Here is a 26,082-nt window from a genome sequence, read left to right on the forward strand (position 1 = left end):
TAATTTTCAAAGGATCTCCATAAACATTGTTCTCTGTTTCATTGGGGAAAAAAAAAAAAAAAAAAAGCAACCTCTAAGATAGAAGGAGGCATCTTCTGCTCAAAGGTCTTGGTTCTCCCTGATATCCAGGGTCTGGATAGATGCACAGAAAGGATTCACTCCCTGCTCTCTTTCTACTACACTGGAAGGAAACACTTTTAAGACTCCAACCTAGTGCTCAAACAATTTTCAACATCAAGATTTTTTATGAAATATTTCTAAATCATGACACCTCAGATTATTTAAATTATTCCACTATATTTTCAATACAGACCATAAGGACCTCCCTCTTCTCAATTATCTCCCAATAAGAACTTCATTCCAGAGACCCCCTAAATAGTAATCCTTTTTTTCATGTAACTGGCAGCAAAAGGGGCAGATAGCAAGGGCATGGTTTCCTTTGCAGTCACAGCCAGGACTTCCAGAGAAGCCTGTTCTTGCCTTATAGCTGAGCTAGCACGGTACCTGTCACTGTTCTGAAATCATCTAAGAGTTTTTCAGATCTCTTGGTGAGGCCACCACTGTGTCCTCCATGCTTATGGCAGGGGCCTGATACTCAACACGTTCTTAGTCAACATCTGTGACACAGAGCATTTATCTTTAACTTTTCTATTAGTTATTGATGGCTTTTGCTTTTTTTAATTTCATTTTTCATCAGATTTTTAATTGATAAACTCCCCGGTTGTATTCATGAAAAACAATGAGCTCACATAAATTAAAATGGAGGACACAGAAGAATGAAAAGGGCAGAGATATCAACAGAGTGAGCAATCAGGTTCAAAATCACAGGCTTAATTCTAAGCTTTCTAGTTACCGAAACCCTAGAAAAGAAGGAAAAGGAGATAAGTTTCATCAGTGGTAAATTCACAGTATTCACGAGATGAAAATATGTCAGACGTTAGGCAAACACTAACAGTTCTTAGATCTAAGACCAGACAGGAGATTGTATGGAAAACCATCAAAAGAACCATGTGAAATTATGAAAAATAGTCACCAGAGAGTACTTTTCCACTGTGGAGGCAGGAATACTCTGGATAAATCGTGAAGGTTTCTCCTAGTTAGAATGGAAAAACTAACAGAAGAGCTGGATTAAAAGGTGGTAAGTGCCCTCCAGAAGACAAGAACTGCCCTTCGTAAGTTACCATCTGCAGACATACCCACAACACAGCTGCCCGCTATAAACTGCTCATCGATTCTACTCCGATGGCCAAGAAACTTCCCTGAGCTACCTCGAACTGAGGAACCATAGGGTTAGAATGGAAACCAGTACAGGTAATAATAAACAATCCACAGAAGGGAAACCTCAGTAGCCAAGAAACAGAAGAAAAACTGCTCACCCCACAAGAAATCCAAAATGCAAATTACAGGCTGACAATATAGGGGCGCCTGGGTGGCTCAGTCTGTTAAGCGTCTGCCTTCGGCTCAGGTCCAGGGTTCTGGGATCAAGTCCCACATCAGGCTCCCTATTCAGTGGGATGGGGAGTCAGCTTCTCCCTCTCCCTCTCTCCCTGCTTGTGCTCTTTCTTGCTCACTCTCTCTCAAACAAATAGAATCTTTTAAAAATATTTAGAAAAATAAAGTCTGACCATATAAAGCATTTGCAAGGATGTGGGGATTTCTCCTACATTGTTGGAGGGAGTGTAATTTGGTACAATCACTTTGAAGAGCAGTTCGCCCTGGAAAATGATACATCAGCACACTTTACAATGCAGTAATCCCATCTCTGGGTATTTACCTGAGCAAAATTCTTACACACACACACACACACACACACACACACACACACACACACACAAGAATATTCACTGTAATGCAGTCAGAATTCAAAGTCAGAAACCACCCAGGTGTCCATCAATTAAAAAACAGAGGGGGTGTCTGGCTGGCTCAGTTAGAAAAGCATGGCAGTTCTTGATCTTGGGGTCATAAGTTCAAGATTAGCTATATAAAAAAAAAACCTAGCGGGGGGGGGGGGGGAGAAAGAAACAGGAAACAACCAGAGGGGAAGTGGGAAGGTGATGAGGGCAATAGCTGATGGGGATTAAGGAGTTCACCTGTCGTGATACACTGGTGATACATGGAAATGTTGAACCATATGTTGCACATGTGAAATTAATAGTACACTGTATGTTAACAATACTAGAATTAAAGTTTTTTAAAAAAATTTAAAAAGAAACAGAAAAAAAAGGTGTAAAGTTGAGCCAGATCTTGTATTTGAGTAGGAAGATCATCACGCTGAGTGAGAAGGCTTCATAAGCAAAATTGCACGCTGATATGTACATATGATATATCATGATTTATGTGAACTTTAAAAAATACACAGAAAACAACACTGCATAATGCTCACAGTCAAGGGTATTTGTAAAACATAAAAAGAAGACTGCAGGAAGCCCACCTGGCGAAAGGAGGATGCGTCTAACTATTTATTTTACTTAACTAGAAAACTATTTCTTATTAAAAGAGAAAAGACTTGTAACAAAAAAAGACAAAACGCTAGCACTCCAGCTCGGAATGTAAGTACAAGAAGCATTTTTTTTTTTTTTTTTGGAAATTTTTAAATTTCCGAAGAAAAAAGAAAGAAGGGGAAAGGGAAGAAGGAAGAAAGGGAAGGAGAGAGGAATGGAAAAAGACAGACAAAGAAAGCCACACAAGTAAAGTGACTGCAGGGACACTGGACCCCAGGGCTTCGGGGTTAGAAGGTGTTCATATACTCCCCAGGCTCAAGGTCATGATTCCCTAGACCACGGAAAACACAGTCTCCAAAGCCTGCTCCTGGCCCCAGAGCCCAGGGCAGGAACCAGGAGATTAAGGAGCAGGTTGGACTGCCCCCTACTGGTGACTTCCCCGTGCCTCCCGCAGGATATTGACAACACCAGAGGAGGGAGAGAGAAAGCGGAGGCCAGGATACGCAGCTAGAAGACACGTATCCAGGACAGGCTTTGACTCCAAAGCGTCTTGAAACTCCGAGGGCTCTTGACCGAGTCAAACTTGGCTTAATAAAGCCCAGGGTTTTATTAAAACCAAGAAGTGTTTCGTTCCCCTCAAAGCAGTAGGAAAGCCTGGCATTTTGGGCACAAACCTTCCTCAGAAGCTTTCGCTCCATGATGACCCCTAACTTCTCCGACAAAAACTTAGGCCCCGGGTGTTTTAAGTACAAGACATCAGCCCAGAGCCCATGTGCCAGCACCCTTCTGATAAGGAATCTCATGAATGAGCAGTTTTGATTCTTCACAGACAACTGTTTCTGCCGCCCTAACCTGCAGGCCCTGACTTCATTCTCTTTTAGGCAAGTCATCAGCCTTTAAATGGTGACACGCAGACACGGTAGGTTTGGGTTTAATTTGGTACTCCTTAAGAATTTCTCCATGTACCTCCTTGACCTCCCAGCCCCTCTGGCCCAAACCTCCATCAGTGATCTGCCTAGAATCATTGCTGGCCTCCAACCCTCGAGGCTGTTTTGCCCAAATATGCCTTCCTTCTTTCTCAAATCTACATAGAGGACCTCATCTTATGAGGGTTATTTTAATAGTTGCTTTTCACTTTTGCTACATACCAGAATCACTGCCTACTGCCTTAAAAGCTGAATCGCATATTTAAGGGGCTTTTCAATGAATTCACCCAAATCTATTCTGGGACTCTACATTACCTAGAATACTGATTGATTTGGGGGAAACACCAAAAAAGACTTTTTTCCAATCAGAACATTTTTAGTCCATCAGTTGGCAACCAATATTTTTTTTTTCTTTTTGGTTAGCATTTATTGTACTTCTTAACTTTGTACTTAAGAATTAGAGAGAATGTGGAGTGCCTGGGTGACTCTGTTGACTAAGTGTCTGCCTTCAGCCCAGGTCATGATCTTAGGGTCCTGGGATTGAGCCCCACGTCAGGCTCTCTGCTCAGTGGGGAGTCTGCTTCTCTCTCTCATTCTCCCTCCATGCTCTCCTTCTCAATCTCTCTCAAATAAATAAATAAAATATTTTTTAAAACAATTAGGGAGAATGAAGGTTCTCTTTGTAACTACAATTGTATTTTTCTCTTAACCTACCTGACCCCCAACTGAGCTGTTAAATTCCTCAGAGGGAAAGGTCTTATTTATCTCACTGCATCTCGCTTCCTAGCATAGAGCTGATGTTCTTGGGATGCCGTTGACTTAAAGCAATCAAACAAATCCACAGGTTCCCCACTTGAGAGTTTTTATTATCCCATTAGAAAGACCAGACATAAACACACATGTGTGATAACAGGAAATAATCAGGTACAAAGCAAAGAAAGGAAGTAAAGACAGTAGACAGTAACAGAGGAGGACGGAGAGCCAATTTCAAAAGCAAAATTAGTCCAATCTAGAAGCAAATTTAGATTGCAAGCATACAACATATTTAAACCAATGAATTTTTGTAATGATGAAAACTGATCACCCTTAGAAGAGGAGCAATGATTTCCCACTGGGCCCCTCAGTCTCAAGAATGTTAAGACTAGAAATGGCCTGAAAGAGTCTTCAGATACCGGGCACCTGGTTGGCTCAGCGGGTTAAAGCCTCTGCTTTCAGCTCAGGTCCTGATCCCAGGGTCCTGGGATTGAGCCCCGCATTGTCTCTGCTCAGTGGGAAATCTGCTTCCCCGCCCCCCACTGCCTGCTTCTCTGCCAACTTGTGGTCTCTGTCTGTCAGATAAATAAAAACAAAACCTTAAAAAAAAAAAAAAAAAAGAGTCTTCAGATCCAGGGGTCCTTGACTTTGAAGGAGATGTCCTCTGAGGAGGACAGTGGTCACTGCTACAGTATTTGATCAGCAGATAAGAGAAGGGTCCAAGCCGAGGTCCACATGCTGAGAGGACACAATGGAAGGAATTACAACATGTGACTGGGCAGGTCAGGAGGGGCCTACATGGAAGTCAGGGCTTGCGAAGGGCCCAGAAAGTTGAAAGGTAAAGAACATGAACATAAGCAAAGTCCATACTATTTGCCATTTGGTTCCAAAGCATCTCCAGTCTCAACTTGACATCCGGGACCTTCATTAAGACATTGTCGGGAGGGTAAAGAATTTCCTCTCCTTATGCTTAACAAAAAGCGTATGGGTGGCTTTTTTGGAAAAGAAGAGAGAAGAGGTAATTTTAGGCAAAATTCACAGAAACATTTCTGAATTACAGGTTCCTGGAAAGGGTAACTCATCCCATTTGAAAAGATTTCAAATTGGCTTGAACAGCCCTACCAGATAATTCCGACAGGTAATCTTCCAAAGGAACAAAGAGTGGCTTTAATGCATCTTGTCTTTGTGTGTATTAGCTCAACAGAAGTATTGCTCAAAAGTAAAATTTCCCTTTAGCTTAGACTTTATTGCCTGAACTGTACTTTGGCAACACATTAGAAAGAAAGGGAAACTGCAGTGAATATTTCTAATGGCCACTCCTCCAAATGGAAACACTTCCTGCTACCCAGGCCACCTTCCCCAGCACCCCCACGCCACTACCAAATAAATAAATAAGCAAGCTAATTAAAGTAGAACTCATACGGCTACATGAGATTACAATATGCACCCAGGCTTACAGCCATGGGGTGAGGCATTTCAGTGCTGATGTGGACGGGAACTTCTCTACCAGAAGATTTATTTCATAAGGAATAGAATAAGCCTTAAAAACTACTGCCTGTGGTCTCTGGGTTCTACACAAGGCAGCTTCAGTTTCTCAGCAAAAATGCTGAAAGTTTTGAAAGTCAATCCCAGATGCAAGCTGTACTTTGATGGACCAAAGCAAGACTCCAGGTAGGAATGTCTCAATCTATGCTTAAACAAATACACCAGTAGACTCGTCCGTTCTTAGGAGAGGGTGCATCACCCCAACTGTGAAGACATGAATGCAGAGAAGACCCAGTAAGCATGCTCAGAACTTGAATTCAAACAGCCTCCTAATGCACACTGTGTGGCACGAACACTTCCAACTGCTTTTTGGCAGTGGGCATAAAGGAACATCAGTAATTCCCTTCAGTGGAGTGCTGTGTGCCAGGCACTGGGGAACCCAGGGATGAAGGGTGCCCTCTGACACAACAATGGTACCAGGAGAACGTTTCCATTGCTTCCACCTTGCAGAAGAGAAAACGGAGGCAGAATCATGCCAGGTCACTACCCCAAGGTCACACAACTGTCCAAACAGGATCTGCACACATGTCTACCGGCCTAGAGAGTCTGAGCTGGGGGCCGCTGTATCACACCACGGGGGCTACGGACATGTAAATCCAGAACCTTTGGTACAGAACATTTCTAAAATGTTACAGGTAATCAAGGCCTAAAAACAAGAGTTGATGGAGAGAAACGAGAACATTTTACAGGAGGCTCTCGTGCATTCTGTGGACATAGAGCTATAACCGGTGATCAATGAGAAATCTGCAGATCTTTTCACAATGCCACGCTCTGGGAACTGCAGTTTCCTAGAAGAGCCTGACTACCCCAGGAATCTAGGAATTAAAGTAGCTGGGAAATCATCTTTGGAGTCGTGCAAGGGATACATGCACTCTGCTAGCTTTACCTCTTATGAGCTCTATGACGAGGGGACTGGGGGCAAGTCCCCAGGACTCCACAGCCTCGTCTGTCAGGGTATTGGGGAGATTAGGAGACGGCCCCATGAGGGCATGGGAGGTCCCATATGAGGAACTCCATTAATGCTAGTCATGACCAACGATCAGCAGAGAATGGAGGTTCCAGGGCTGTCCTGGTCACCCCGCAGCTGCCGACTTACTCTCAGCCCGCCTCCAGCGCCCACACCCAGGAAAGAGGACATTTAGACTTGATGATGTCTCTGTTCCCTTCAGCACACACATTATAAGAAAACGGCAGCAAACTGGTATGGAGGAAAATAACACTCTGGGTTTCTGAGTATTTATACAGCATTTTCCTCTTCTCTCTCAAGAAACAAGGGACACCAAGGAACACCACAATTGATGACAAGAGAAATTGATGATGGAAAAAAAAAAAACCTTAAAGTTGACTTTCTATATAAAATATGCTGGTCTTGGGGTGCCTGGATGGCTCAGTGGATTAAAGCCTCTGCCTTCAGCTCAGGTCATAATTCCAGGGTCCTGGAATCGAGCCCCCATTCGGGCTCTCTGCTCCGCGGGGAGTCTGCTTCCTCCCCTCTCTCTCTCTGCCTGCCTCTCTGCCTACTTGTGATTTCTCTCTCTGTGTCAAATAAATAAAAATCTTAAAAAAAAAATATGCTGGTCTTCTCCCCAGGAAAGGTGAGTTTAATCGGACTTACTAGGATAGCCTTCCACGTAGCCTTATGACTGGACTCCAGCCTACAAATCATGTGACAGGTAAACCTTATAAGCTGACCAGAAGTCACAACAATCACATGAGATCCAGATCGACATCTACTCAACGCAGGGTCCTTACTTTCATTTTATTTTTTTACATTTTCTTCTTAGTCGCCAACTTTCCACATGTGGTCCAGATCGACATCTAGTCTATGTCAGGTCCTTTTATTTTATTTTTTCACATTTTCTTATTAGTCGTCAACTTTCCAAAATTTCACATTTTAGAATTCTAAATTTCCATATCCTTTAAAAAAACAACAACAACCTGAAGGTCCGCCAAACTGGACGAGCATTTCTTCCTGGCAAGGGTCGGGACGAGCTGAGTAACACCGCCCCTGGAGGTTTGGGGCACATTTCCAGCTGGTCCCATTCCTGCTGATCTTGGCTATTTCACTGACCCATGGAAAGATTCTGTGACACCTGACTTAATGCTCCCCTGAGACGTCAATGCTCCAACTATTCTCCTCCACTGATAGGTCATCTCCACACACAGACACCTCTACAGCGAGTCTCGTCAAAAAAAAAACGACACAGAGGCCCACAACAAAAATACCTCATTTTTGTTTAAAAAGTCCCTTCTACCTGTCCCAGAAGCTTTACATGCTTCCTCTGTTGTTAAAAACTGAAACTGACAGAAACATAGCCAAGTTTAATTTTATACTTGATAGAGTGGTAAATATAAGCCCCAGGAGAAGCAAGGAATATGGGCTTTTTTTTTTTTTTCCGACCAAAAAACACACTGTTTTCTTTCCAACTAATTTAATAATCATTGCACAGTTCACGTTAGGTCTCAGAGCGTTCGAGAAGTCACAACCACCTACCATAAGTAAATGGAAAGACAAGTGAAAAAACACTCACTGTGACGGAGTTTCACCATATTAAACGAAGAGCCCCAGGGTGGAAAGGGTCCAACAGTCAACTACTGTCAAGAAAGGGGCTCAAGTTCATAGTCAAGCTAAATTTTTAGTGTGGGTGGGTATTGTCTAATGTCGGTCAGAATGAAACCCCCAGAAACACGAGTCGGCTCACTGGGGGACTGGGGCTGCACTGTGCAGCTAACTCATTGTGGCCTGCCCTCAAGGGGCTGGCTCTCTTGGGGTTGGGAGCACCTCAGGAACCTGAGCAGGCTTTTCTTCTGGCTGGGAAGCCATCTGGTCACACGTGCTTCTAGCAGCTTCTAGACTACACCCACATCTGCTGTGCTCTGTGGAAGGAACTCCAAGGTCTCAATGGAGCATCTGTCCACACTGTGGGGCCATCGGAGGGCTGCTTCCCTGCTGGCCTGGGTCCATCCGCCAGCACCTTCCTAGCCCATCTGCAGCTGCGGACAGGGTAGCTTCCACCTGGATGAGCACAGAGGCTGGGCTGCTTGGTCTTTGTAAAAGGGTGTCAGCCCCTCCATCTGCTTGTCTGAGTTCCAAAGAGAATGGATCTGGCCTTAACCAGTACCAGAGATTAAAATTTTCCAGGCTCTGGTCAGAGGGGACAACATCAAATCATCTGCCGTCCAGCTTCTAGTCCAGCAAAGCCTGGTCAGCCAAGGGGATGGCAGACCAAGCTCCCATGTGGCATCGGTTTTATAATGCCAGCCCTGGGAGATTAAATTTGGGGGCCACTTTAGCCTCCTTGCAGAATTGATGTCCTTGTCACTTCCCCCAACTGTCACTGGCTTTCTCAGTAAGAAGAAAATGAAATCTCCTTCTGTGTGTTTTACAAAAGCCGCAAATTACATCACTCATTGTCCCTGCAAAAGAAATTCCTTTCAGAACATAGTGCCAGACAAAGCTATGTTCCTGTGGAATTAGTAGGCATTCTCTTTATCAATAATGAGCTTCTCTTTTCACCGCCAGGAAGTTGAGAACAAATGTTGCGCTCAGTTACAGCAACTATGTCAACCATTCGAGTTAGTTGGGAGTCCTCGCCCCTTTTTTCACTTCTTATTCCCTCCCTCTCGCTTTTACCTTATTGACCTTCCTGTGTAAAGTAATTATGGCCAGTATTCCAATACTAATGATAAAGTGAATAACCGTGACATTTCTAACATTCATTCAATGCAAATGAAGTGGCCATTATGACCAACAGGCCAAGACTACAGAATTACCTGGAGTCATTTTCAAGAAACAGATTAAATAATTTCATCCACCATGTTTTTAGGTTTCAGGGTGATTGTTCACAAAATCTTCCTGCAACTCCAACCCGATGCATAAGTTATCTTGCATTAAAAAAAAAAAAATGTCTATTCCTCTTTCCCTGCTATTCTAGGCCAATCAATGTTTCACTTATGCCTAGTGAAGAACTTCCAATGATTAGCCCAGGCCTTAAGAATTCTAAGAAGCGTTCAAGTCAGCACTAATCACAACAGAACACAGTTCTGAAAGCTCTTGGCCTCCAGTCAGGTCAAATCATTCCATACGAAGAGCATTTTTGGAACTAATATTTCTGCTCCAGCTTTAGGACAGATCAAGCACGGCACAGAGAAAAATGAGCATCAGGCACAACGTCAAGAAAAGAGAATGATTCAAGTGGTAAAATTTTAGGATCTCTGTGTGAAGGTCTGTTTTGATTTTGGCACAATTTTTCATCCAACATTTATAGGCCGTGGGAGTAAGGAGAGCGATAGAATGTGAGCAACACTTCCAATTTTATCTTCACTGGTTTCACTTCACATGTTAACCTTTAGTCATTTTTATAGAAGGTTAGAGATTACTTTCTTTGGAGTGAAACTACAAAGATGCTGCTGAAAAGGGATCCCAGTCGTAAGTGGTTGTGTAAGGCCACAATACAGAGAAGCTATTTTGCAGAAAGGAAGTGTGAGTGCATCTAAAAATCCTAAACAGATCTCTTACAAAAACTTTAATTCAAAGAATGCATCACAGTTCAAAAGGATGTGTATTTTTGAGGTACCCCTGGTTAGTTAAATTCGCCACAGATCAAAAGTAAAAGTGAGGTTGCCTGGAGCTGCAGGGAGGGGAGTGGAGAGTTGTTCAATGGGTACAGAGTTTCAGTTTTGCAAAATGAAAAGGGTTTTGGAGAGGGAGGGTAGGTGGCACACAAGTGTGAATGAACTTTCGCCCCTGAAATATACTCGTACAAAATGGTTAAGATAGTAAATTTCATGTCATTCCACCACAATGTTTTAAAAGATCTTTCTTTTTAAAGGTTTTACAATTAAAGAGTGAGAGAGACAGTTAAAAGAGAAAATGATGTACAAAGTAACTGATGACCTCCAGACTCCCAGGGAGCTGTTATCAACAGCCTAATAAATAAAATGGATCAGGACTACAGAACAAAACAAAGTTGTAGAACAAAGAGCGTGACCTGAATAATAGCTACAGCAGAGCCTGGACTGCTCAGCACACCAAGGGTCCGTGTCCCACTCGGCAGAGCGTGCCGGGTCCTACATAGGAGAGTCACAGCAAAAGCAAAAGGGCAACAGTTGCACTAAAGGGAGCCAACGCCCTTTACCTCTGTCCTCTTAACCCCAGCGCCTGTCCAGTGCCATGATCCAGGCAGATTCTCTGGCCTTTCCCAGCTCCCCCAGCCCCAGGGAGCCTACTGTCCTTCAGAATATAGTCACGAAGACCCACACAAAATAAAAACACCCCAGCTTTATGTTTTAGGTATGAACATTTTACATGTGTCAGCTCATTTTAACTTCACAGAAACCCCATGAGAAAGGTTCTGATTGTCCACTTTGACAGATGGGGAAACGGAGACACAGAGAACTTGAGTAACTCATCCAAAGTCGCGGGGCAGACCAGCACCACGGAGGGGCTCTCCACCCACCAAGCGACCCTACCTGCCAGCCTGCATCCCTCCCTGACACAAAGCCCCGAAGAAAATGACAAATTACATTGTTGACCCTCCTCTGTCTGCCAATGGACATTTTCAGTGATTTCTCAATTCGGGAAAAGAAATGATGAGGAAAGGGACTTTTAGACACAGTTTGCAGAATCCCAGGATCCTCCTAGGGTACCACTAAAAAAAAAAAAAAAAAAAAAAAACCAAAAAAACCAAAAACACACATATATATATTCAGCCATAATAAGCTGATTCTTAAAATATTGCATTCAGATCTAGACCTTTCAGGGGACATTTAAAAATCTGTATGGGAAAAAGAGAAAGGTGGGAGCTGGTAACTACTGACATTGAACAGTCCCCATTCGCTGCTGGGGACAGATCTGGGCTTGGCCAGTCTTTCTGGGTCTGTGATAGCTCAAAGCTGATGATATGGTTGGGCGGCGGGCGGGGGGGGGGGGGGGGAGGGGTGGATCTCCACGCGCTGTCCTTGCTGGAAACATGGAGCCTTGTTGCTTGACAATCCCTCTGAGGAGAGGGCCACGGCAACGGCAGGAGCAGTCTGGGTACCCTGCCCACCCCCCATGCACATTCCCATGGCATAAGTCCCCTCTATTCCAGAGCCATCCCAGCCCAAAACTACACTGAGGCAGAGGTCAGATCCCCAGGGCAGAGGCCCAGAAGGCATTTTCCTTTGCTCTGGGCAGTGTCCAGGGACATTAGTGGCCCTCTCTCTGGTGGTCCTCCAGCCAAGTTCCTCCAGATGACATAGTGAGTCTAGGAGCAGACAGGATGCTCTTACACTTTTCCTGGTTGACTTAGGAGGATTCCAGAATTCCCCACCTAAGAACCCTGAGTCCATTCCCAGAGCTGATACAGGCCTTCTCTGTAAGTCTGTCCTCCCGAGGGTGTAGCCGTGCTATTGTTAGACACACTCCTGGGGACAGCAGTGTGGGGGCTGCTGTCTGGGGTGGTGTGGTGTCTCTCTCATTCTAATTGTGAACCCTTTAACGTACAGGCTAGACTCTCCTCAGAACTTCTAGAGAGGAGGGTGGGGAGTGACCTGACTGGGGACCCCCACTGGTGCCCTTCAACAAGCCGTATAAAATTGGGAGCTGGCCTCAGTCTTGTTACTCAGGACCTAGAAAAATGCCTGGTCGGCAGGACATGTTCAAAAACATATTTGTTGACCGACTCACTGACTGAATAAATGAACGAATTGACCAATCGATCAACACATATATGTATAAACAGTCCACTGCTGTCCTCCAACTCAGCCACCTATGGGAAAAGGGACTTTGTCAACAGAGTATCTTTTGTCCCCTGAACTGTATAAAACACAATGAAAGGAGAGGAAAGACTTTCTAGGGTAGACTGAGGCAAATAAAAAGCTCAAGAGTGCCCGCAACATGCCAGAAGACACTCTTCATTGGTGAGAGAGAAATTTCGCGAAAGAATAAATGAAATGGTAGGTTCACCCCAGAGGGTCACCATGAGAGCCAACGACTCAACCAGAACTACGACTTTTCTCATGAGACGTAAACATCATGTGTTGGTTCCCCAATGCTCATTCCTTTTTAAAAATTTAACTTTCAAAATACACATGGAGTCTAAACTATTTTCATTTGTATGTATATTATGAACATACTGCAGCTCATAAACATAAATAAATGGATGTTATTTATCTCAAGGGGGAATTATCTTTTTGGATTATTCAACACAATCTGTTCACCTATATACTTCCCCACTCTATTTTAAAAGACTCCCAATCTCATATGTCTATCAGTTGTTTTATGATTGGTTTCGCAAACAACGATCAAAATTTCGAGATGCCTGATAGTGTTAATTATTATAAATATAAAGGAAGTCCCACGGAACATTCACAGGATCAGCCCAATGCACCTTGATTGCAAAGACACAAAAGTATATGTATCGGATGCTGCGTTCAACTGGACTTGACACACTATCTTTTTTATATTCTTGATGTCTGCAGTACTTTAAGAAAAATGAAGAGCCTCTACAAGCCATTGGAAAAGGAGGATAAATCACATCTGCAACCTCACACCAGAATCACTTTGTAAGTGAAGCACTATAAAGGCCGTCACAGGGAAAACTGTAACTGAGCCACAGGGATAGCCATTCTCAGCTCTTACACAACAGAAAAACCACAGATCTTTCTCATTAGACCTATTTGTTTGCTGGAGATCAGATGTCCCTAGAATGATTATTTTCCCCCGGATCTGCCTCTGGTGTTGAGTTGGCCTGTTGTGCCCCTTTCGTCATCTGCTTGCCCTCAGCCTCCCATATCTTCTCTGTCCCTCCTTCCTCCTGTTGGATACACAAGACGCCTGCCCCAGCAAAGCTTCGTCTTCCTTCCTTTCCAGCTATAACTACACTATGTCTCTACAGTAAACTGATTTTTTTTTTTTTTTTTTTACTGTGCATGAATCAGCGTTGTGGTATTTAATTCCATAAAGGTTACTTATTCCAACAAACATCTTAACCCGATGTCTAAAAAGTCATGGCTAGAAATCTCCCTAACTGACAGCCCAAAGGACAGCTAGTACGTGCTCTCACTCAGAAATCTCAATGATAGATGTGTAGGGGAGTGCACGCACGCACGTCCATACGTCCACGTGTCCGTGTACGAGGCAGAGATCTAGGGCACTGGGCTGGGTGCTGGGGAAGAGTGTGACTGAGATGCACGTGGTCCTCACCTTCATGTCACTTATGTCCTCGTGGTGTGTACTGATTGGAAGCCAGACACGCATTTATGTCGCTAAGTGACCTGTTCAGGAGTTGGGAGAGGGCACAGGGTGGGGACACAGCCCAGAGGCAGGGAGGCAGGGGAATTTAGCCAGAGACAGAAGGCGGGGTGGGGGGGGGGGGAGGGGTGTCTCAGGCAGAAGCCAGAGAATTCAGTAAGAGCATAGCTCCAACAGGGGAACCCAAAGCTCAGAGAGGCTGTATTATCTCACCGAACAAAGGAAAAGGTAAGACAGGAGACAAGAGGTTTGAATTTGAAGATCCAGTGCTTTTCAGATTCATTAAGACTGGCCTAAATATATAAATGTAATGCTGTCTTCGTTTAAAACACCAACACAATGTGGGGAGAGCTAGGCAAGCAATTCCTACAGTCTGTATGGAAAAATGATCATGCAAAAATAACTGAATATTCTGAAAGAAAAGACTAGTGAGAAAGACTAATACCTTGAATAGAAAAAATAATAATAATATAAAGCTTTAGGAGATTAAAAGTATAGTGCTGACAAGTAAATAGACAGACTGGTTAGCATAATGGATAGATCCTAAAATGGCCCAAATTGTTAGTTGAAATTACTGGGGGACAGGTAGAATTATATAATCTACAGCACCAAGAGACCTGATTTAACTATCTTGAAAAAAAATCAGAAAACTATTTTTTGTTACCTTCCTCTTTGTATGCTGAAAATCCAGATGGAGCAAAGCTTTAAATATGAAATAGTGAAAGTAGTAGAAGAAAATGACTTTTTTAATACTCTGGGGGGGGGGGGGGGACTTGTAGCCACATTTACAACACAGAAGCCATAAAGGAAATAATAAATTTTACTCCAAAAAATATACAATATATTTACTACTAAAATATATAAAATACACTACCAAAAAACATACCAAAGAGAAGAAACGCCATAACCAACATCAGAAGACAAGCAAAACATTAGGAAAGGTATAAATTTTCTTTTTTGTTAAATAGAGTTTGTGACTCCATTTCTTTATAGATTTATTTATTTATTTGAGAGAGAGAGACAGAGTGTGCAAATCGAGGGTCAGAGGCAAAGGGGGAGAGAAAGAAAATCTTAAGCAGGCTCCCTACTGAGTGTGGAGCCCAATGCAGGATTTGATCTCATGACCCTGAGATCATGACCTGAGCACAAACCAGGAGTAGCGGACACAGGCTCCACCTACCGAGCCACCAAGGTGCCCATGAATTCACTTTTCCAAAGGCCACCCACCCAATAGATAAAGAAAATAGCTAAGGGATAAGACAAACATAGTTCCCTGAAAAAGAATACAAATAACTAGATTTCAACCCGGATCATAATTACTGAATTGTCAAATAAAGCAGTGGTGAATACGAGTGCCCAGGAATAGGACCGACAAAGGTCAGAAGGTTTGGTAACGAATAATACAGCTTAGCGATAGAAGAACAGGGGCTTCCTGGTTGAGTGGGAGAATGAAATGATGTGATCGCTCTGCCAGACACATCAGCCGGCATCTGTAAAAAATCACAAACATCTTACAAATGTCCCTGCAATTCAAAATCTAGGAACTCTTCCTATAGATAAAATCACGCACGTGTGTAAGAACTTGCCTGCAAGGCTGTTCAAATGGAGGTTGGTTAATGAAGAAAAGCCTATTCCTTCAATGGACTACTACTGAGTGGCTTCGAACAGTTAAGGCTGATGTACATGTGCTGACAGAGAAACATTTTTACGATACAGACTTAGGTAAAAAGCAAACAAAACAGGGGCGCCTGGGTGGCTCAGTGGGTTAAAGCCTCTACCTTCGGCTCAGGTCATGATCTCGGGGTCCTGGGTTCGAGCCCCGCATCGGGCTCCCTGCTCAGCGGGAAGCCTGCTTCCCCCTCTCTCTCTTTGCCTGCCTCTCTGCCTACTTGTGATCTCTGTCTATCAAACAAATAAATAAAATCTTTAAAAAAAAAAAAAAAGCAAACAAAACAAAACAAAACACCAGCCTGCAGGACAGTGAGTATAGTACGCTTTCATTTATATACAAACAAAAAGGACATATGTATACACTCATGTATGTGAGAAGACTCTTTCTAGGAAGCTGAGAGGTGAGAGGGGTTAACTTTTCATGATACGTTCCTTTGCACTGTTTGCATTTATCACTTTCAAATATAACTTTTTAAAAAAGCTAATCACAAATAAAATTTCATATGGTAAAATGAATGCATTTCAGAGAAAAGTTGTGCAAAACCACTTTATGAATCTGAAAGTTTCCCAGGCTTGAGCAAGGCTTGGCTGAAGGCACTTAACCTTTCCAAAGAAAGAACGTGTCACTCAGAATTGGTGCTGGGCAGTAAATGAAGGAGAGAGAAAGGAGTGTCCATCCAGGGGACACAGGTCCTCGCCAAAGTACTTCAAGTTCTGCATTCCCTTTGTGAAGGCACTCCCATTATGGAGATGGATGCCTCCGGCAAGCTTAGCTTAATGCCATTTAACATTTTAAATGCAGAATTAAGTGCCCTTGCTCTAATTCCAAGATCACCCAGCAAGCTTCCAGTTATAATTAGTTAGTTCTCCTTTATAGATCTACTGGTGTAGGAAACAACTGTAATGCTGATCTGTGCGTTTGGGTCCTTGGGATTGTTATCTGCCTTATTATGGAGCAATGTAGCGACAATCCGAATGTTGTTTGCTTTCGAACTACAAAATAAAACAAAACAAGGACAAACAGGAGGCACCCAGGGCCGTTAGAAGCAGGGACATAATTAGATCAGCATTTTAGGAAGACCACACCCACACAGTACGGCAGAGATGCGTAGAGAGGGACCAAGACTAGGAACAAGCCCACCAAGTAGGAAGGTTTTGCTGCACTGTAAGCAAAAAAAAAAAAAAAAAAAAAAAAGAGGATTTTTTTGGTCCCCGTCGGGGACAGTTTACTCAACAGGACTGTCCACCTGTACTTCATGTACTTTTCAGTAATTACATTGGCGAATCCACATGTTCACATCTGCTCAGAACACCGGCCCCTGGATGTGTGTTCTGAGCATTTCAGCTCCCCCAGGATGCCGGGTCAGATGCTGTGAAAGTGTGGACGTGAAACCCACACCCCACCTCACCGCCCCGTGCCCCTTCGAGTCATGCCAGGTTCCTGGACACTGCTGCTTCTCCAGCTGTGTTGAATTTATGAAACCAGGTTCAGTGGGAAAGGTCACGGTCAACCCACAGGACTTGCAACCCAACATTTCCTCATGATCCGTTAAAGGGGCTTTACAGTCAGGCGCCTGCCTGAGTGTGTGTAAGAGTGTGTGTGTGTGTGTGTGTGTGTGTGTGTGTGTGTGTGTGTGTTTATTGGGGGCAGTGGGGAGGAGGATAAGAAATGCCACCAGAACCAGAGGAAGAAGAAAGAAGAGTGACCAAGGGAAGAAGCCCAGGAGCAGTCCAGGAGCAAAATCTGCCACCAGCCACCACCCTCAGACTGGGCTGGCGCTGCAGAGCCCCACCTTGAACCTGGGAGCCAACTACAAAGGTGTCCTGGTTTGGGCTCCGCTGGGGTTTCTCTGCCTGCGCCTGCCAGAGAATGCAGAGGCCATCATGCTGTGTTTTCACTCGCCCAGCCCTGCCCAGCCCTGTTCACGCACTGCACGGGTGGGCGCACCGAGGCTTGAGATGGGAAGCAAGGGACTGTCAGAGAATTCGGGGCCAGGCCCCCCTGCCACCTTGCAAGAAAGGATTGGGGGAAAGGGAGAGGGCACACAAAACAGGGCAACTGGTGGCAAGACCTGGAGTTTAGAAGAGCCTCCTTTTTGAGAGTGTGTTATGTTTCGAGGGTGAAACCAAAGTTCGACCATCTTTTTATTTAAATTACACCCTTGTAGAAATGTCCCCAAACACTGCATTCTTTTGTTGATGCTGAGAAGTGATCACAGAGGACAGACACGATGGGTCATAAGTAGCCAGGTTGGGTAATGGCATCAAAGGACTAACACTCCCTTCTTCACTCAAGTTCTCATCAAAAGAAGTCCAGAATGATTAAAACAAAATTAAAAGTCTGGGGGAGATCATGTACAGCATGGTGACTACGATTAATACCGTGTTGTATATTTGAAAGTTATGGAGAGAACAGAATAGATCTTCCATGTTCTCATCTCAAGACTAGACTCACGGTGGCGATTGTTTGACGATATACAGAAATATCAAATCATTATGTTGTACACCTGAAACTAATATTGTGTGCCAGTTACAGCTCAAGAGAAAAAGAAAAACGTCTAGATGGTTTCAGGAAGTAAATCCTAAATTATTAGGAAAATTTTACACTTTCAGATAATTAAATCTGAGAGGACTACACCTAGTGGAGTTTTATACGTATGTTTCCATCTCCACACACATCACATACACACAGAGGGTCCTGGTGTGTGTGTGTCTGTGTGCCCCAAGGGCTGTTGGGATATGAACTTTATAGGAAAACATGGGGTATGGAATAGCAGCAATAGGTCCTCATTTGCAGTAGAAAAGAGATTCTAGATGGTGTGTAATTGTTACCATTTTTATTCTCTAGGAGAGGATGCCATATTCCCAAGGGCACACAAATCGTTGATCTCTTGATAATCTAACGCATGGAGCAGGTGGAGAGGGTGATGGGTACCATGGGGAGAAGCCCCAGTCCACCTCCTTCCCACCGCCACGCCGCTTAACTTGTGAACATTTATTGGAAGCTCTCTACACTTCTCCTAAAACTGCTTCTACTCTTGTGCCAAATTTGAGCAAGTGGGGCTGAGCAAACAGAGCCCGAAGCGGGATACTGGCAGGTAATAATTCTACATGTGAGTCAACAGTCTTTAAGCTTGCTCAGTGGCTAGTCATTGAGCCCAGCCATCAGTCCTGAGCAAAGAGAGAAGTCAGTGGCAAAAAGAGAAGGCAGGAAAGAATGAGTACACTCTGGCCACTGGTCTTGCACAGGAGGGAAGACGGGCACAAGGTCTGGGGGGGCCTCCACTGACACAGCCACCCTTGACGGTGGCGAAGGCTCCAGGGGCAGCAGCTGGGGTTCTGCCGGGTCCGCTCTGCCCTCCCCGCACACCCAACCGCCAACGTGGTCCAGCAGGCACAGGGTTAGTGTCCCACATTGCTCCCAGCTCTGGAAGGTTTTCTCTGCAGCCTGACTTTTGTGTATGAATGGCATAGAGAAGAAAAGCCTTGAAATTTAAAAACAACAAAAACAAACGCTGCCATCAAAACAAAAAAATGTATTTCTTTCAACATGAAAGTAAGACCGTTGTTTTGGGGTCCGTAGCTCAGGCACTTTTGAAACGCTTTGTCTCCAGTAAAGACAGCATGGCCCAGATTTGGTCTAGTACTAAGCATGTCTTTACATCACTGACACTTCCCAAAATGGTGGGCCGCGGTTGGGGTTAGTCCGCTGGTGCAGAAAAAAAAAGGAGGAACCCTGAAGCAAGGGCCATGCCCCCTTCCTTTCAATGTCAGGAGAAAGAGCTTCTAGACCTGTGCTGTCTTTAACGTACCACAGCTTAGACTTTCCGGGCCTGGTTCCTGCAGAGGGGGCTAGAACCGAGCATTTCTGAGACCTTCTCTTTCTGTGGTACCAATTCTAGGTGACTCTGTGTGTGTGTGTGTGTGTGTGTGTGTGTGTGTGTGTCTTTGGACTCCGCAGCCCAGCACGAACATGCCACCAGTTTGGGGAGATTCAGGGCAGACACTGAACACAGGCACATCTGACATTGTCACCAAAGGCCCTCAGACTCTCACAACACCCTCTGCTTCCTAACTGATGTACAAACCACGTGATCTCCATAACTGAAAGTTGGTGCAACCTCAGAGCCAGGAGAAACGTGGCTGAGCACGGGAATCCAACACCTTTGGTTTACATCTGACAAGCTCAGGCCTAGAGAGTAAGGGGCTGCTTCAACATCAGATGACTCCTGTTTCCAGCTCTCTGTGACATTTGGATTTTCATTCTGTTTTTTTTTTTTTCAACAGGTAAACTCAGCACCTAAGTGTTACTTTCCTTCCCAGCTTTATAACACTCACAAGCACTCACTTCTTCATCGCCCAGATCAATATTTACTGACTTCCCGGTCCCTTGGACAGCCCAGAGACCAAAGTGGTAAGAAGGCACCCTAATTATGGGAGCTCTTTGCCTTCTTTAATGGAGATCGATCAGCAATCAAAAGTGGAGTGAAAATGATCAGGCCACTGCAGGGCTCAGACCTCTGCCACCTGGGGAGTGGGATTAGCAAGTTAAACTAACTAGACCAAGTAGATTATGAAAATGGTCAATCAGCTATTAACCCAAGGTTCACGGGGGGGGGGGGGGGGGGGGGTGTTCCCTTCTCCTTTTCTCTCTCACACACACCAAATGAAAAAAAAAAAAAAAGTGCCTGTCAAAATAATCTCTCCCCCAAATCATCCAGTTTATCCATAAACACCAAGAGGCACCAGAACTTGGCATTGCACCAAGGGCCAGCAGGTTCAAGGCCACATTCTACCCTATGGCTTTGGAAGCTACAAGAAGCTCTCTAGAGACATAGTAAGCTAGTCTGAGGGCTAATGTCAGTGCGTGGTGTTCAGTACCGGTTTAATAGTGTTTTCTTTTCCCTAAAAGCCAAGATGAGCAATGAGTTAACACTGAGGGCACTTGCTTAGTACCAAAGGCCAAACAAAAACAAAAACAGAAACAGGAAAAGAAAAAACAAAAAACAAAAAAAAAAAAAAAAAAGGAAAAGAGAAAAGAAAGGAATCCTCCTTCCCCAGCTCAACAAGAACTCTAGGTTTTATACTCTGACGACCCAGATATAGTCAAAGAGATCATACAGAATGTTCCTGGGGAGAAAAAGACCTCAATTCTTAGCTGTCCAGCCAACTTCTCAGCTTAGAAAAACGTCTTTACAAGGGAATACTGAAACAGACACAAATAGAGGTTTATGGGATAGAAACAGTGAAAGATTTTAAACAGAACTAGACTCAGCTCTGGGGAACTGTGACCACATTATCTCAACTTCCCATTACTTGCTTGTAATAACACATAACCCAGGCCCTTCCCCTAATTCTAGTGCTCTGAATTCCCATAAGGAAATATCACTTTTCGGAGGAAAAAAAAAAATCAAACACATTTTCCTGTATAGTCAATGAGAGGTGATGGGAAGCGGGAGGGGGAGAAAGTAGGGTCAGAAGGGTCGAGGGCCTTTTTAATTGTTTTACCCAGTGTAATGAAAACCTCCTTAATGCAGAGATCGAAGGGCTAAAACCAAGGAGGCTTCAAATGGTTGTACTGAGCTGAATTCTGTAAATACCTCCAATCGGAAGATTGTGTTTTTTCAACTCCAACTTGCAAGTTGTGTTAGTGATGCAAATTAGACTGCCTTATTTATTAACAAGTCCAGTGTGGCTTATGCAACCACACTCAAAACTTACTCTGTGCATCTTAAATGCATGGAAAGCACAATCCACAGTTCTAGAACCCCCAGTGGAGGGGCTGAGAGATAAAAATCAGAGTAATAAAAATGGGTGCCTCTCACCGAATCCTTCCGAATGCCAAGATAATTGTTTCTAGTACAATTAATTGCAGTGGAAAAGCTTACTAAGGTGAGGGGGCCAAAATCAATGTATTAATGACATCACATTACAGTCGCTTAACCAAGCCAACAATTTATTGCACATAGAGGCCCTGGCAGTAAAAGCTATTTATGTTGTACTAAGAGGAAAAATATTACACTTGTCTCCAAATATATGATCCCCAAATCAGAAACTACCCTCCAAAAAATTCAGAGGAAAAAGGCCATCACTGAACTCCATAAAATAGGAACAATGTAAAAACAAATGCCCCCTTTCACCACCAGATAAATAAACTTAACACTTCCTGCTACTTAATAATACACTGAAAGATGGTTAAGATGGTACACTTTATATTAGGTGTTTTTTACCTCAATTAAAAAAAAAAAATGTACGCTGTATCTTAGCCATGTCTTTTAGCACTTGACTGAGACAGAACTTGTCCTTTGCAGTACATTTTGGCACCTGATACAACAGAGATCCAATAGCCAGTTACATAACTCCAACAACAGGCTTGATTCTTGAATCCCACTTACATGGGACAATGGTACTGGTTTTAGATTTAATCTAGCATGGCTTTGGTATAACCATCTCAGAGTAACAGAAGCGGGTGTAAGCAGCAGTATGATGTTGGGCAGGTCTCTGTGGACAGAGACAAGAGAGATGTAGGGAAACAGATCATGTTGGTGGGTAAAGAGTATGTGACAGATTACTAGGACAGAATTCTGATAAAACAGGCTCAAACAATGACTCTAAAAATGAAATGTCAGCTTGGCTTACAATATGCACGTAGAAGCAAAAAAATAAAACTCTCCCTCTTAATAAATCTACGCACAGTTTTAGAATGTTCTACCATGGGCTCTGTCTGAACGCAAAGAGCGCCGTGGTGTACTTTTCCCCAAGTGTATGGATATCAACTGATAGACCATTTTTAAATGGTATAGTAAGCTGATGCTTCAGCAAGTTCTAACTATAGTTTATTTACTTCCATTTTTCCTATTGAAAAAAAGAGAAACGGGAAGTTTCGGCTAAGCACCATTAAACTGGAACTTTCAACCAGGTTATTTTAGGAATACCATTGGGTCTCATAACAAAGTAAAAAAAGAAATAAAAAACTGTAATTTGGTTCCAACTGTAGCTGGTATCCACTGGCCAAGAATGCAAAAGCTGTTCAAACAAATATTAATATGTAAGAAAAAGAGCCAGATGGTGTCATATATAGATGACGGAAACAAGCTCATCCACTGATGTCATTTTGATATCAAAACAGCAGAATTCAAAATAATCATACGAAGTGCTTTCCAAACAAGGATTTCGATACATTTCACAAGCCCCTAGTGCACAAACCCGCTGGGCTCAGACCAAGCGGAGGGGCAGAGCTGAGCACAGACTTTTCCCCAGAACTTATATGTAGCAGCCCTTGTCAGTGTCACTAAGGAATGTAATTCCCCAGCCCAAACACTAACCCTACACACCTCCCCCATGATCTCGATCTCAGCGGGTTTTCCAACCAAAAGAAAAATAAATAAATAAATAACAGAAGAAATGAGGAGTGCCACTGACAACAAACACTTTGGTAAAAATAAAAAAAGCATCCTTTTTTTTCTTTTAAGCCTGGAGGTGGGAACCTGCCATCAGGTATTACAGAAAAAAATAGCAGTTGTGAGAGCTGATAGAAGAAAGCTCAGCTCAAATCTATTGATTTCATTAACACCAGGCAGCTAAGACCACTAAGGTTTAAAACAGTGTTTTTTATACTTAAAGGGAGTTTTATTTTCCTTTTCCCTGATTAGAACCTTAAAAATATTACAGTGAAAAAAAAATGTTAGAGTGAAAATGATTGGCTCGATCTCCTTTCTTCCTTCATTATAGATGCATCATCGAATACAGAATTTCAAAACCACCACCAACAAAACAAGACATCTCACTGTATAAAGGCACTCTCCCTGGTCTCAAAATAGTCCAAAGGGCTCTAAATTCCATATGGCTTCCTCCATCTGACTACGGACTCCCCATCTCATGAAAAAGACACAGATCCTGATAAAAGGCCACAGACACTTTGACCAGGCCAACCAGGGCCAGCACAGTTGGGGCCCTACCCACCCTTCCTCTCCAGTTCTGCCTGCTCTGATCCTTGCCAAAAAAGAAGAAGAAGAAAAAAAAAAAAAAAAGCCACCCAGATCCCAGCCTCCTGGATCCAGCCTGACAGTTGGTTCCTCCCAGCACATCTCAGCTCTGCTAGGCCTGCACATTCCCCTCTGTGCTGCTGCCATTTCCTTCTGCCCGAGCCTTAGAACATGAGCATCCCCAGCAGAACAAACAACAGAGGCTAGGAAGGTCTCTTACTTACATTAAAAACAGGTTATCTCAGTCAACTACGTTGGCAGAAACAGGGTGTGCGTTTTCTGGGGAGGAAAAAAAGCATGCGCACTCGCCAACCGGAAGGCCACAGCCCAAGCCCTACTTTCAAGGCTGCCTATTTGAGCACAGAACACTGTAAGGAAAACCGGGAGAAACTTTGCCTTGCGATCCTCTGCACGGATGAATAAAATCTCATGCCAGTGAAATGTAGGCAACGACCAAGTCCCTAAGGGGAGAAAAGACACCTCTAGGAGGGGTGACAGGGAATGCTGAGGAAGGCACTGGTGAATTCCCACTTGGTAATGTATTTGTCACAAGCCCTCAGAGCAGGAGGACAGAAATACACGATTCGGCTCCTGCATCAGAGCTCAGGCATTTCCAGGGACATAGGGGTCCGTCCCATGCTGAAGGCAGAATTCTACACACTACTTTATCATCCGACCTAGTCCTGGGATAGTATTCAATGGCCAATTGAGATTTATGATCCAAATGGTCTCAAAATTATATCTCTGGGAAGTCAAGTCCAAATTAAATCAGACCAGGCTTTTAGGCTTCCGACGAGCACATTTTCCCTTTCAAGAGAGAGCATTTCAACACTCAGAACTTCTCCTCTTACAGACCATTTTCCAGGCTAGCTCTGGATGCCATCTCCTGACAAAAATCTGATCTATAAAATGGAAAGGGAAACCAGTGAACTCCAATCCTCAGCGAATGATGTTCAGGGGGCGACTCTAACCTCCTTCCATAGATTTCCAAAAGTTCATTATTTTAACCTCCTTCCTAGTAAATATTACTGGAACTTAGAACCCAGCATACACTCAGCACCTTAGGAAAGAAAAATGTCCAAAACTAAGTTATTGCATAAGGAAAGCCTAAAGCACACCCAGCAGGGCTTTGAAATAAAGTGTATATGGAATCCCTCCCCGAAAAGCACGTAAATATTTATGTTATTGACACACACGGTATACTTAAAACTTATTTTCAACTGTCCCCTGCTCCCCGCGTTAGCAGCCCCAAGCCAGATAAACAGGTAACTGACAGATGGCCCAGCCCTGCATCTCCCCTGTATGTCTGACTTCTCCCCAGACTTGAGACAGCATTCATGTCCCGGACAGACATGCCGGGCCAGCCCCAGCCCAAGGGGCGAGGAGAAAAGGAAGGAGGAAGAGCACCTCCAGGAACTCACATTTCCGTGATGTTCTCGGGGTCTGCACTGTTAGGCTCCAACCTCGGAAATGCCACGATGCCCGGAGAAGGGTCGCTGCACCAGATTCGGGAGGTGCTGCATTTGCAGGACGTGGGACAGGCAAGAGCGGCCCTCCAGAAGCCCACAACCAGCCAGCAGAAGCCCCAGAGCCGCGCCATGGCGGGTCCATGCCACCTCCTCCAGGACGACATCCCTAGCCGCCAGTGCCAGCCCGAGTCGGACTGAGTACGTGTCCCCGCGCTGCACCGGCCGGCCTCCCCTGCCCCTGCCGGGCGGCCTGTGCCGCGCTCGCCGCTCCCTCGCCCCGGTGACTGTCGCGGAAGCGCAGAGCCGAGCGTGTCCGTCGCTGAGCGTGTCCTGGCGGTCGGCACCGTTCACTGTGGCCGGGGCATCTCCGGCTGCCTCACAGGGGGCGCTACCGCCGCTTCGAGCTCGGCCGCGGCCGCCGCTGCATGGCCCGGCGCGCCGAGCACCGGCCGGCGGCGCTGCCGGCACTCCTCGGGACGCAGACTCCTTGCTAGACGCGCACTGGGATCCGGGACGCACCTCGGGGCTGAGGACAAACAGATACGCGTGAGACTGAGCGCAGGACCCCTTACAGCACGCTCGCCGCACCCCCACCCCGACCCCAGCCAGGGGACTGTGGATGAATGCGTGCCCAGCTCCAGCCCAGAAATAAACTTCCCCCTCGATGGCACTGATGCTGCCCGGACCACCGAACCCCCCACCCCCCAACAAGCCTGAGGTCGAGGGAGGGGGAAACAGGGCAAGGGTCCCCGAGACAGGATTCCATGGCACAGGCCGGGCGAAGGACCCTTTAAGGGGGTACGCGGACACTGCCGGCGGCGGCGATGGCTCCGCGACGGGGGCCCCCAATGATGCTGCAGAATCCGCCACGGCCGCTGGGCGCAAGGGGCGCGGGCAGGTGGCGCGGCGCGTACCACCTGGGGAGCCGCCTCGGCCGCCCGGGGAAATGGGGGGGAGGGCGGGGGACGGCGAGGGCCAGATGCGGGAGGGCACTGTCCGTGCTGCTCACCCGGGCTCCGGCGCCTACCGCCCGCCGGCGGCGCCTGGGTGCAGGCT

General features: G+C 44.9%; 1 protein-coding gene across 5 annotated transcripts in view; it reads right to left on the reverse strand.

Moving 5' to 3' along the window:
* The window catches only part of NTRK2 (neurotrophic receptor tyrosine kinase 2), a 325,021-nt gene extending 299,469 nt beyond the window's left edge, over positions 1-25,552 (reverse strand). For 4 of the 5 annotated variants that reach the window (XM_059142000.1, XM_059142002.1, XM_059142003.1 and 1 more), the window contains exon 1: positions 24,979-25,330. In XM_059142000.1, coding sequence (XP_058997983.1) covers positions 24,979-25,190 — 212 coding nt within the window. In that variant the 5' untranslated portion in view covers positions 25,191-25,330. Of the gene's footprint in view, positions 1-24,978 lie in introns of all 5 variants that reach the window. The other variant, XM_059142001.1, reaches the window with a different exon arrangement.
* Positions 25,553-26,082: the final 530 nt, after the last annotated feature.

The sequence above is a fragment of the Mustela lutreola genome, chromosome 12 (assembly GCF_030435805.1).
Source record: "Mustela lutreola isolate mMusLut2 chromosome 12, mMusLut2.pri, whole genome shotgun sequence".
Taxonomy (NCBI): domain Eukaryota; kingdom Metazoa; phylum Chordata; class Mammalia; order Carnivora; family Mustelidae; genus Mustela; species Mustela lutreola.